Source organism: Pseudopodoces humilis, chromosome 20 (assembly GCF_049639895.1).
Source record: "Pseudopodoces humilis isolate 2021_Gansu_Grassland_sample_001 chromosome 20, ASM4963989v1, whole genome shotgun sequence".
Classification (NCBI taxonomy): Eukaryota; Metazoa; Chordata; class Aves; order Passeriformes; family Paridae; genus Pseudopodoces; species Pseudopodoces humilis.
The window spans coordinates 9,425,966-9,437,598 of NC_142219.1; the positions used below are offsets into that span (position 1 = coordinate 9,425,966).

Consider the following 11,633-nt stretch of genomic DNA (forward strand, 5'->3'; position numbering starts at 1 on the left):
CTTTGTTCCCCTTGGCTCCAGCACACGGCCCTGTGTGGATTTATGTGCCCACAGCCCTGTGTGGATTTATGTACTCAGCTGCCTTGGCACAGCTGAAGGCTGGGGCTGTCAAACTCCAAATCTGATTGTCCCAACCGTGCCATCCCTGGTGCTCTCTTGGGAGGATTTTTATTGTGATCTCCTTTTTTTGTCTCTTTTTATCATGGAAATGTTTTGTAATAAAGGATTTGAGTTGACAGCATCAGCTCTGAGCCTCCTGGGAGGAAATGGGGACCCTGGTAGGTGCAGAGGTCACAGGTAGATGTTATTCCTCAGGTAAAAGTGGCAGCAGGAAGGAGATGGGGAGCATAAGGGGGGATCACCAAGCAAGATAAACCTCAGGATCCCTCCAGCATCTCGATTTTCCTCCCAGAGCTCCTGGCTAATCCCTTCCCCACTCCAGCAGAGAGGGCCAAGCGCAAGGCTTGGTTTCCATGGGATAGACTGAGATCATTTCCAGGGAAGTGTCAGATTGTCCTCGGTAACACCAGGGCTGCAGAGAGGGAGGCTCAGCTGCGGCCTCACTCTCCTTGGTGGCTACCGGCACTTTTCTCTCCCCACAGATGAGGAATGTTCCACCACCGAGCATCCCTACAAGAAGCCCTACATGGAAACCTCTCCAGCAGACGAGGACCCTTTCTACAGGTCCAGTTACCCTCAGCAGCAGGGACTGAACGCGTCGTACAGGACTGAGTCGGCGCAGCGCCAGGCCTGCATGTACGCCAGCTCGGCGCCGCCCACGGAGCCCGTGCCCAGCCTGGAGGACATCAGCTGTAACACGTGGCCCAGCGTGCCCTCGTACAGCAGTTGCACAGTGTCTGCCATGCAGCCCATGGACAGGTTACCCTACCAGCATTTCTCTGCCCACTTCACCTCGGGGCCGCTCATGCCTCGCCTGGGCAGCGTGGCCAACCACACGTCGCCCCAAATCGCAGACACCCACAGCATGTTCCAGCACCAAAGCTCCCACCAGCCCATCGTGAGGCAGTGTGGACCTCAAACGGGCATCCAGTCCCCTCCCAGCAGCCTCCAGCCCGCGGAATTCCTGTATTCCCACGGCGTGCCTCGAACCCTGTCGCCCCACCAGTACCACTCTGTGCACGGCGTGGGGATGGTGCCAGAGTGGAGCGAGAACAGCTAACCAGGGGGGCAGGGAAGTGCCAGAGCCACGGGGAAATCCGAGAAAACGGGAGAAGGAAAAGGAAAAGAATCCCCCTGTTGATAACAAAGCGTTTTGCAAGACTCCTTGAAGTGAATGTTCACCGCTAGCACTCGAGAGGGACGGACACTGACTGAAAGCACGGCTGGAAGTCATCGGCCTCGGTGTGACTTGCCCTGACCCCCCTTTCGTTTTCTTTTGTTTCAAAAGAAAAGCCAACAGCCCAGCACACTTCTGTCCCTCCACGGTCCCACCCAGTTTGTGTTGCTGCCACCACCCTCATCCCCCCCGCCCCGGCCTTCTGCTCTTTTTGTTCTCCAAGGGACACCGAACTCCTGCTGCCTTTCTCACCACAGTCAGAATGCTTGAACGAGAACAATTAGGATGTTACTTTTTTTTTTTTTTTTTGTGGTGTTGATGTTGACAATGTTATATAATAAATAATAATATATATTTTTTTTCTTTCCATTTTCTCAGAAAAAAAAAAAAGACACCGGCCCTTTTTACCAAGGGTGGATTTTGGAGTGGTGTTTGTTTTTTTTTAAAATTAGCATTATCTTTACTTTTCAACAGAAAGAGGTACTGAGAACCCCCAAATGAATAAATCCAGTACCTTCCTCACCTAGGCATTGTACCAAGAGTAAAATTACTCCCACAGGGAGCTATGTTTCCTTACAAATACCCAAAAATTCTCTCCAGTAACCATTCCATAAACCATCCCCTCTTCTCCTTTCGCACTTGTAATTCTCTCACTCCTCTTCCCTTCCCATCTCTTGGTCTTTCCTGGTTCTTCAGCCGCCTCTGACGGAAGCGTGGGGTTATTTCCAAACTTGAAAACATCTCCAGCTTGAGTCCTGCTGGATTTTTAGCAGTGTGTGGAAAGCCAGGCTCTGAGCCAGCAGCCACGGGGGGAGAGGATGCAGACACTGAGAGGAAAAAGTTTGCTCACCAAAATGATGATGACGCTTGTTTGCAATCCCAGGCTTTCATTTTCTCTCGTGTTCCTTTGCTCCCTCTCCGAAAGAAAAAGAAAGAAAAAAAAAAAGGGGTATCAGTCTGGGTGTGTGAAGTGAGATATTAAATAAATGTGTTTAAAAGGGGCAGAAAGTGATCATGAGAAGCTGGGAGTGGTGGAGTCAAAAAGAGAAGGAAAAGCAAATATGTGCAAGGAAAAATGTCTATTGCAGAATATTTCAGGTGTAAAATTTCCTGGTCCTATTTATTTATACGTGGGAGTTCCAGTAACTTCAAGGATGTCACAAAAGCAGCTGATTCCAAGAGGTTAAAATTTTTATTGAAATGGAAGTTTGCTTTCTTTTCTTCTTTTTTTTTTTTTCCCCTCTCCAAGCTGTGCACACTCTATATAATTTACATATATTTTTAATTAAAAGTAATTCTAATTAACTAATGAGGTATACCTGCGTGTCAGCCATTGGGAAGGTGGGTGGGAATGTGTGGGAATTCTGATGTGGGAGGGAATATAAACAAGTATCCAAAGCCATGGAGCAAAGGAGAAAAAACAAGCCCTACCCAGCTCTGATCTCCCATTTTTGTGTGCCAATTTTTGGCTAATAAATACCACACACTCTCCATGGCAAGGGAGTGCCCACCTATTTTTAATGTATTTTTGGGACTGGGCTGGTTTTACTTGATTTTTTTGCTTCAAAACCTTTCATGATTGTTGGCTTAGACACAGCCAAAGTGTGATGCTGGAGCACACTCTGGGTATCAACAACATTTGGGGCAGAAGGAGACGTGGGCAGCACATGTGGGGCACGGCTGGGACCTCAGTTCTTGCAAAGCCTTTTGTCTGCATGGAGCCACCCCCAGGGAATCACCCAAACGTTGCATTAAATCACACAGAACATGCAGTGCTCCAGGACTGCTGGGTAAATCACATTTTGAGTTAAGGAACACAACAATTACGCTGTATTTAGCTGTCATCTACACTGTGCTTTCCCAGCTTCGTTATCCCACTGCTGACCACGTAATCATCTAATCCCCATGGGGTGATTCCCATGTCATTAGATGGGCAGTGGTTACCCTGTAAGTAAAGAGGTCTCCCCAGAAATGCCTGCCAGGCATCTCAAAGAGGATTAAGGAAAACTAAATCCCATGGAAAATTACTTCTTAAGCGCTGGGAGGAAAGCCTCAAGCTTCCAACTCCCCTCATTTCCTCAGAGCTCCTCAGGTTTGGTTTTCGGCTCTTTGGGGTTATGCTGAGATTCTGTGATGGGTTTTGGGGCTGGAAAAGCCAGCAGATCCCTGAGGACACAGCCTTGTGGAGCCACACTGGTATGAGGAGCAGGGAGGCCATCAGTGGCAGAATCATCACTTGCCACAGCAGTAAAATCTGGGATGATGCAAAGAAAAGGTGGTGGGAGGATCCAATCCAGCCTTTTCCTCCTCTTTTGAAGGAGCTTGTCAATGTGGCATTTCCATATGGCAATTCCATTTCCATGGGTAGGACTGGGAGGAATCAGGATGTGAAAGGAAAAGGTGATCCCAGCCTGGATGTGGGTGTGCCTGTTCTGAGCTTCTACTTTTCCCTAAGTGGTCCAAAACAACACCAGGAGCTGTCAAGAAGAAGCCATCCTCTCCCTCTGATTGTGATTTTATGTTTCAAAGAGCCTGATGTGATTTCTTTGATTTCTTTTCTTATGAATTTATTTCTTAGCCAAGAATAATAATGCTGACAATAACAACAAACAGCAAAATTAGGGGAAAAATTACATTTGTCAGTGGAGGAATTGGACAAAAGAGGTGCAAAATTCACCTAATTCACAGCTAAACTGGCAACTGTTCCCTGTGAGGGTGGTGAGGGGCTGGAACAGGGTGCCCAGAGAAGCTGCAGCTGTCCCTGGATCCCTGGAAGTGTCCAAGGTTGGATGGGGCTTGGAGCAGCCTGGGATGGTGGAAAGTGTCCCTGGCCATGGCAGGGGCTGGAAAAACATGATCTTGAAGTTCCCTTCCAGTCCAAACCATTCCATGATTCTTTAATAAGAAGCCTTGAAACCTGAGGAAGTCCATTCCAAAACATCCTCTGGTGCTGTTCCATAAACCCCACTGGGGGTGTTGGGGGTGGGCTGGACCTGGGCTGCTCCTGCCCCAGGCCTGGGGACAGCACTGGTGGAACGAGAGTCCAGGAGAGTCCAGAGAAGGCAGTGGAGGCCCATCCTCCCCACAAACAGGGAATCTGGTGAGGAAAGGAGCCACAGAACATCACCAGGCAGGAGGCAAACAGGCCTTTAGGGATGAAGCAGAATAAACAAGAGCAGGCTGAGCAATTCCTCAGAGCCCAAGGAAACCCAACCTGTGCTGAGAACACCTTTGAAAGAGCGAGCAGCAGTTCCCAGGCTGTGGTCACAATGCTGTTTTTCCAGCTGCCTCCCTGGGCTGAAACACTCCCTGCACTCCGTGCCTGCTACCTGGGGAGGGTTTTGATGCCCTGAGAGGCACAGAGAGCTCTTTGTCTGCCCCTATCAATCGCTCCACATTTCAAGTTTCACCAGCCACGATGCTGGGTGGGTTTGGGGGATTACTTTTCCCCTCCAGCAGCCCCCAAACCTGCTCTGGTGAAGCTTTTCCTACAGGCAGGGATGGTTGGAAGGGGCAAAGTCACCCCCTCTGCTGCTCAGGCTGCTCCCACGGCAGAGCCAACCTCCCAAAAACTGCACTCAAGGGCTGAGGGGAAAAAATATCCCAAAGCCTCAGGATTCTTGCCCATAAATCCAGCCCACAATATCATAGATTTCACAGTGCTGCCAACTCTGACAATTTTATGATGGGTCTCATGTGATTTGCAAAAGTGTGGTTTAGTTTTTTCTCTTAAAATTTCCAGCTCCTGGAGACCAGTGAATATATGAGGCTCTCAAAGGATTCTGAGCCTTTCCCCCACTGCCCTGTTTTTGATTTTTTTTGTTTGATTTTAGAACATACTGTAAAGTTGGAAATTCTACTGGAAAGAAAAGTGAGGCAAAGAAAACATGACTTGGGGAGGTGGGGCTAGAACTCATCATGGGTCAAAAAATATGTAGTTTTGGGTTTTTTAAAAATTTGTTTGTTTTCTTTTTAAAATTATTTTTCCCCATTAAAGTCAATGCCTTTGCTGCATAATTTTTGGGTAATAAAAATGACAAAGTTTGAAGTGAATGGCAAATGTTCAGAAAGTGGTTTGAATAAATTCCCACCCCCAAAGAGGAGTGATACTTCATTCACATGTCGATTTTACGCCTTCAAAATTTCCAAGGAAATTTTTTGGCCTGAGGTCATTTCAGAGGGGCGTGTTTCACTTAAATCCATCACACCCAGGGGCTCCAATATCTCCTACCTCCTTTTTTTGGTTGAAGAAAGTCCTTCAGACTCAGTGCCTGGTTCTGGCTGTAGGGTTTGGAGATTTTGCCCTACACCCGTAAGGACTCAACTACAGAGGAATGGATTTAAAAGTGTTCCTGAGACAAATAAAGGCAAGGAATAAAGGTTCAACAGCTCCCACAGTCAATCAGAAGGGTTGGTTTGAACATCCTGGCTCAAACTTCTCCTGGGAACACCTAGGAAAAGCCCCTCACTGCCTTGGAGGCAGTCCCAAGCTTTCCCACCAGCACCACTTGCACCTGGATAAGCCCTCCCACCACAGGGATTAAGGGCAGAGGAGGGTGGGGGTTTGAGGAGGTTTTGTGTCAACTTCTTGTAGTGATTCTGCTGGGAGCACATTGGAACACAAGTGAGTAAAAGGATAAAAAAGGGATGTGGTGAGAAAATGGGAATTGGTCACTGTGGATGTCACCTGTGCACTGCTCTCAGGGCTGTTTGCTTCTACTAGAGACTGAAGAAATGAGTTGTGATCTGCCTCAGGGTAAAAAAATGTTGCTTGAGTTATGGACAGAAAGTACAGCCCTAAACTGGGAGAGGGGAAGAGGCAAACACCTGCAGCAGTGCACAGCGAACCCTTTAACAGCAAGGGACTGAGGGCTCGGGGGGTACCTGTATCCATAAATGTGGTTTTGTCATGTAAGATCAAACCAGATTATTATTAACTATCATTACTGTTGTTGTTGTAATAATCTGCTGCTGCTCCTCTGCTTTGTGGGAGGTGCCATGTGGAGAATGCCTCGTGTCCCGTGGAGCTGTGTGCTGCAGTGATATCCCTGTCACCAACTCCTAAATGCATCAGCATTTCACTTCAGCTGCTCCTCAGACCCACACCACTATGAATCAGGAATTTGTTTGCTGCTCCTGGGTCTTCCCATTCTCCTGAAAAAGCAATGAGATGGAATCCCAGTTCCTCTTTTCCTGCTCTTGGTGTGAGGAATTTGAATGCCTCCCTTAAAATCCTGGCTGGGATTGTGTTCCTCCAGCTCAGGATCTCTGCTCCATGGTTGGCTTCTGCTCCACTTGTTCTCCAATACCCCCAGATCCCCCAGGAGCTTCTCTCCAGCCCCAGCCTGAGCTGGTTTATGGGATTGGCCATGCCAGAGGTAGGGCTTTGCCTCTGAACTTTGGGGAGTTCTCCAGTTTTTTGGGGTCCATCTGAGCAGCAGCTCTGCCTTCCAGTCTTTTGCTCCCTGAACTGGGGATCCTGTCCCATCATCCCAGTGATTAATAAATGAAGTTATTCCAAACCATTGGTGCCAATACTGATGGTTGGGGGATGCTGCTTGGAGCCAACCACCACCTGGAATTTTGGCTGCTACAGATCCCCCTTGGCACCTGCTGGCCCAGCCAACTTTCTGTTGTCTCTTTACCCAGTCCCTACCTCGTCAGTTTGGACTTGGAGATCACCATTAAAGGCAGTTTCAGGTCCTGATGTTCATCAGAAATTCAGACTGGGGAGTGCCCCAGCATTTCCCATCTCTGGATCACTGCAAACCTGAGATGTCTGGGTGCAACTTCTTCATCAGAGCTTCTAATTAAGGAAAAAGTCCCAAAACCACCCAGGATGGCTTCTGTGGGGCACAACCTGGAGAAAGCAAGCCCAGCTGAAGGCTGGTTGCAAAGATGACTAGAATGATGAATTTGGGGCTGTTCCAGTAGTGTTGGAGGTGCTTCCTGGGCAGGGAAGGAGAAGTAAATCTGGACTTGGAGAGCTTTTCATTGAAGGCAGGGGATCCTGGGGATGTGGATCTGTGCTGCTGGGACACTCTGGAGCTGCTCAGGGAGAGAGAGGGGCTCTGCACAGACACTTCACAGCCTGAGTGAGAGACAGGCACCAGTATTGATATTGGGGTGGTGATGACAAACCCAGGCTGGCACTGACTGCAGCCCTTGCCTACGTGGGGAGCAAATAATAAAACCCTGGTCTGGGGCATTTCCAAGTGTCCTGTGCTGGGGTTGTGGAGCAAAGGGGGGAGGCAGCACCACCTCGTAGTTCCAGGTTGAGGCAACCTTGCACTGCTGGGTGACCTTCAAAGCCTCCAAAAACTCTTGCAAAGGAGAGTAAATACCACTGTTGGACCCATGTGGGTATCTGAGCTTTTTTGGGTGTGTTTAACCAGCACTAGAACACTGCTTTTAGGCTTGCATGACATAATTTCTTCACTTATAAGTGACCAGTTATAATTTTCCCTCCATTTTTAAGCCAATCACCTGAAACAATAAATTGATTTTTATGTGAAGCATCTCCTAGAAGAGGAAGCATCAGAGCTGCTTAGTTTTTGGCATAAAATATTGCTGCTGGCACCCCCAGCATCCCAACTTCTGCTCAGCTGTAAAAAGTATTCAAAGAAGGAATAAACCACAGGGAAGTCAGGAACCAAAAAGGGTCAACTCATTTTTAGCTGTGTTATAATATGAAATAATAATAAGATAGAAATCTCGTGTATTTCCCCACTTTCTTTCAGACACTGGGGTTCAGGCTATGCCATTACTTGAAGTTTTTTACCCGTAAGGAAGGGAGCTCTGGGTCTGAGCAGGGTTATCACCATCCCAGGGCATCCCTGAGCCTGATTTGGGGATTATTTTTAAGGTTGGTTTGCTTGGATTTTTGTTCAGTTAACAAAGCTGTTAATAAAGTACAGGAAACTGAGATGTCCTTTCTCACCTGTTTGTGGCAGCTTTTAGGGTTTATAAACAACTTGTTCAGTTATTGATGGATGGGGGCAGAAACCCCTTGGATCATTAGCTGAATCCTGCTCTTCCCAGGAGGACAAAATTCCAGGAGAATTTCAGGACAGGTAACTTTGCCTGAGAGGTGAAGCAGGCTGAGATGGGACAGTAGCTAAATACAACATAAATTAGGGTTTCATCTAGAGCCAAAGCTGGAGAGTTTGGGAGCCAGGAAAAGTTGACCAGGCACTATTTAAAGAATGAATTGGCTGGAGAAGCTCTCCAAGCTCAATGGCATCTCACTGAGGACCTTCAACATTCAACCTGAAATTCTTCTGGGATTTTTGTTGAAGGTGGTTGAATTTTGCTCATGAAAGTCCCAAAAGACAACTGCAGTGGCCCATTTCTTTAGGAAATGAAGCTACTCCTAACTCTCTGCACCAACTGTTCCTTAACCAGAAGGTTTTAGCCTTGTCCACAGCAGGGCTGCTACTGGGAATTCCAACAGGAATATTCTTTTACACAGGTTATAGATGGGCCCATGCAGAGTTAGATTGGAGAAAAAAAGTCATGTGGTTTTTTTTTAATTTATTTTTTTTGCTTAATCCATCCTGAGTAAGTTCAGTGTAGCAGAAATGTGTTAATTGAATGCTGTAGGGATCTGTTGTCCTTCAGGACAGAAGCGTGGGACAGCAGGGGAATAAGTGATTTGTACATAAGGGATAATAGAAAGCTCAGCCATTGTCCAGACCTGGCTTGTGCAACTCACTTGGGATTCCCATCAAGGACATGATCCTTGCCTGGAGGAGAGGGATTAAACAGTAGGATGGAAGGAATAAAATGGCAAAGCCAGGAAAAGCCCCCCCAGACTCCAGGAAGAGACAAGCAAAGGCTGCTCTCTCCTCACACTTCGGAGTGACCCCGGCAGGGAGATGCTCCCTTGAATCCCAACCTTTCCAAAGCACTCGTGGCAAGGAGCAGCTCTGTGGTGCCACGACCCTGAGCTGTCCCCTGCTCCCATGGCTCTGCTGGTGCTGAAGGGGCTCTTTCTCAGTGTCACTGATGGCCGTGACCTTTATGTTCAGTCTGTGCCGGAGTTCACCGAGCTCCCCCTCTCCGGGGAGGAATCAGCCTGGGAGACCTGGCACTGCTTCCTCCCCATCCGCCTCCTGGCTTTCCATGGGATGGAAAAACCCTCAAGCTACCTGCCTCCCTTCCTCGGAGCCGAGGGGATGAGGGGAAATGGCAGAAAATCCCTTACATGGCTGTGATTTTTGGAGACATAAAAGCTTCTCTCAGAGAGCAAATACTTTTTTTTTTTTATTTTTCACCCCCCCTTCTCCTTCTCATGGCATTAGGGCTCAAGAAATTCCTTGGAAAATAATTTGTCAAGGCCCTGCCTGATCAAAGACATATATAAAAGGACCCTTTTTTTTCAAGGGGAAAAACTCCCCCTCCGAGCTCAGAATGAATTGGCAATTCATTTACCAACTGTCAGATAAAGTAGCTCAATCCCTATCACGTCTTTAGCTGGAGCTGTGGCCAGAAGGAAGCAATTCCCGGCCCACTGTGCGTCCATGTTTGGGGTATGTTAGTGATTAGGGTATTCCTGCCTGGGGGATGCAGAAAGATATGACTCAGATTCACAAAAGAACCATAAATCTCCCTCCTTTTATTCAAAATGTGTGTTTTATAGCCATTTCCTGGCCAATTTCTGCCTCAGATAAATATGTAACATATCTGTGTGTGTATAGTTTTTAGGGCTGAGTGTTGGGCTTCCTCTCAAGAGCCAACTGTCTGCTCAGAACAGCTCAGAGCCACACTCAGACTTTTCATTCCCAGAAAATTCCTTGTTGAGCCTCAATTGCCTGCCACAGTGGCACCTGCTCCTGTTCTCCTTGAGCTGTGGTCCCTGGAAAAGGACTGGGTGGGAGATAGGATCTGGAGGACCCCAAAAAGGTCATCCAGGCCCCAAGACAGGATCATCCCGATTGGAAGGACAATGTAGAGCTGAAGGAAAAGGCAGGAGGAGATGGACAGCAGGGCAGGAAAAGTCAAGGCAGGGATATTCCTCTGGTGTAGAGCCCCCATCCCAGGCTGCACAAGCAGAAATGCCCAATATCTTTAATTGTGTCATCTTTTGGCACCGATGGGCTGCAACCCTTCACTGGAATCAGCTGAAGTAGCTGAGAAATGCTTCCCAAGACCCATTTGCTCTTCATGTTTAGCCAGAGGATGAGTTCCAGGAAGAAGGAAGAACACTGGAGAGTAACAGCACTCGGCTTTCCATCGGTGTCCTGCTCTTCCAAGTCATGCAGAAAGCTGATTCCCCTTGCTAAAACAACAGGAAAACCCATCCTCTTTGCAGGAAAGCAGTAAATTTGGGGGTCTGGCATTGCTGGTACTTTATTTTTAGCTCTTCCTTCTAATCCTTTAAGCCTGTAGTTCCTTTCTGTTTCCTTTTCCCCTAAACCAGGAGCTGCAATCGCTTGGCCCTGGTTCAAAATCTCAAAGCCAAGGGCAAAGCTCCCAGATCCCAGAGCAGTCTGCAAGGGGCCTAAGGTTTATCTCCTGGAGGGTTTGGTCTGAAAGCTTCTGGAGTTGGTGGGAATCTCACCCCCAACCCCCAGGAACCTTTTTTTTCCGTGCCCTCAAACATACCCAGCCTATCTGGCAGTACCCTGGGTGCGCGTGGTGTTTAAAAATAACACGTGTGGCTGCAAGGAACAGCCTCAAAATGTTTCCTAAACTTTGGCCCGAGGCTAGGATTGATCTCAGATACCCTGTGTGATGCCTTGAGTGAAAGATAAAGCAAGAAAAATGTGGATTGATGGCTGGGGATGGTAGGAATTTCTCCTAAAGGCGGGTGGCAGAGGAAAGTATCGCTCGCTGGAGTGAGATTTGTGTTATAGCCGTGCTTTGGGTGCTCTTCAGGGGGGAGGCACTGCCAGGCTGCTCTTTTTCTGCTCTTTGCTGCTTTTCAGTGATTTCTGGGGGCTTCACATTGCAGGTTTGCCTCTTCCATGAGCCATTCCCACCAGGTGAATAATCCCATGGCTCTCAGTGTCAGGAGATTCTTTTGAATTACCTCCCTCTGCATCAGGCACTGCTGGTCCTGGGGTCATTTATCAGCAGGGGAAAGAACTTCTGGACATCCCCCAAATGCTGGGTTTTTGTAATTCTTTACCTCAGGTGACACTTTGATTTCAAACAAGGAACCAGCAGATCTGAAACCTTCTACACAAGTGTCTTTCAGCTCTGCCCACAGCTTTCGGCTGAATTTATTTTTTTTCTCCTCGTGGTATCTCCACTTCAGGCCCCCTCATGTAAACATTTGGAAGCACATGCTGGTTTTAACAATGATTCATCCTATTAAAGTCCAAGTGGCTCC

The 11,633-nt window shown here is 47.8% G+C and overlaps 1 protein-coding gene across 3 annotated transcripts in view; it reads left to right on the forward strand.

Moving 5' to 3' along the window:
* TBX5 (T-box transcription factor 5) overlaps positions 1-1,556 on the forward strand; it is a 38,454-nt gene extending 36,898 nt beyond the window's left edge. For all 3 annotated transcript variants that reach the window (XM_005524405.3, XM_088064966.1, XM_088064967.1), the window contains one exon: positions 603-1,556. In XM_005524405.3, coding sequence (XP_005524462.2) covers positions 603-1,180 — 578 coding nt within the window. In that variant the 3' untranslated portion in view covers positions 1,181-1,556. The remainder of the gene's footprint in view (positions 1-602) is intronic.
* Positions 1,557-11,633: the final 10,077 nt, after the last annotated feature.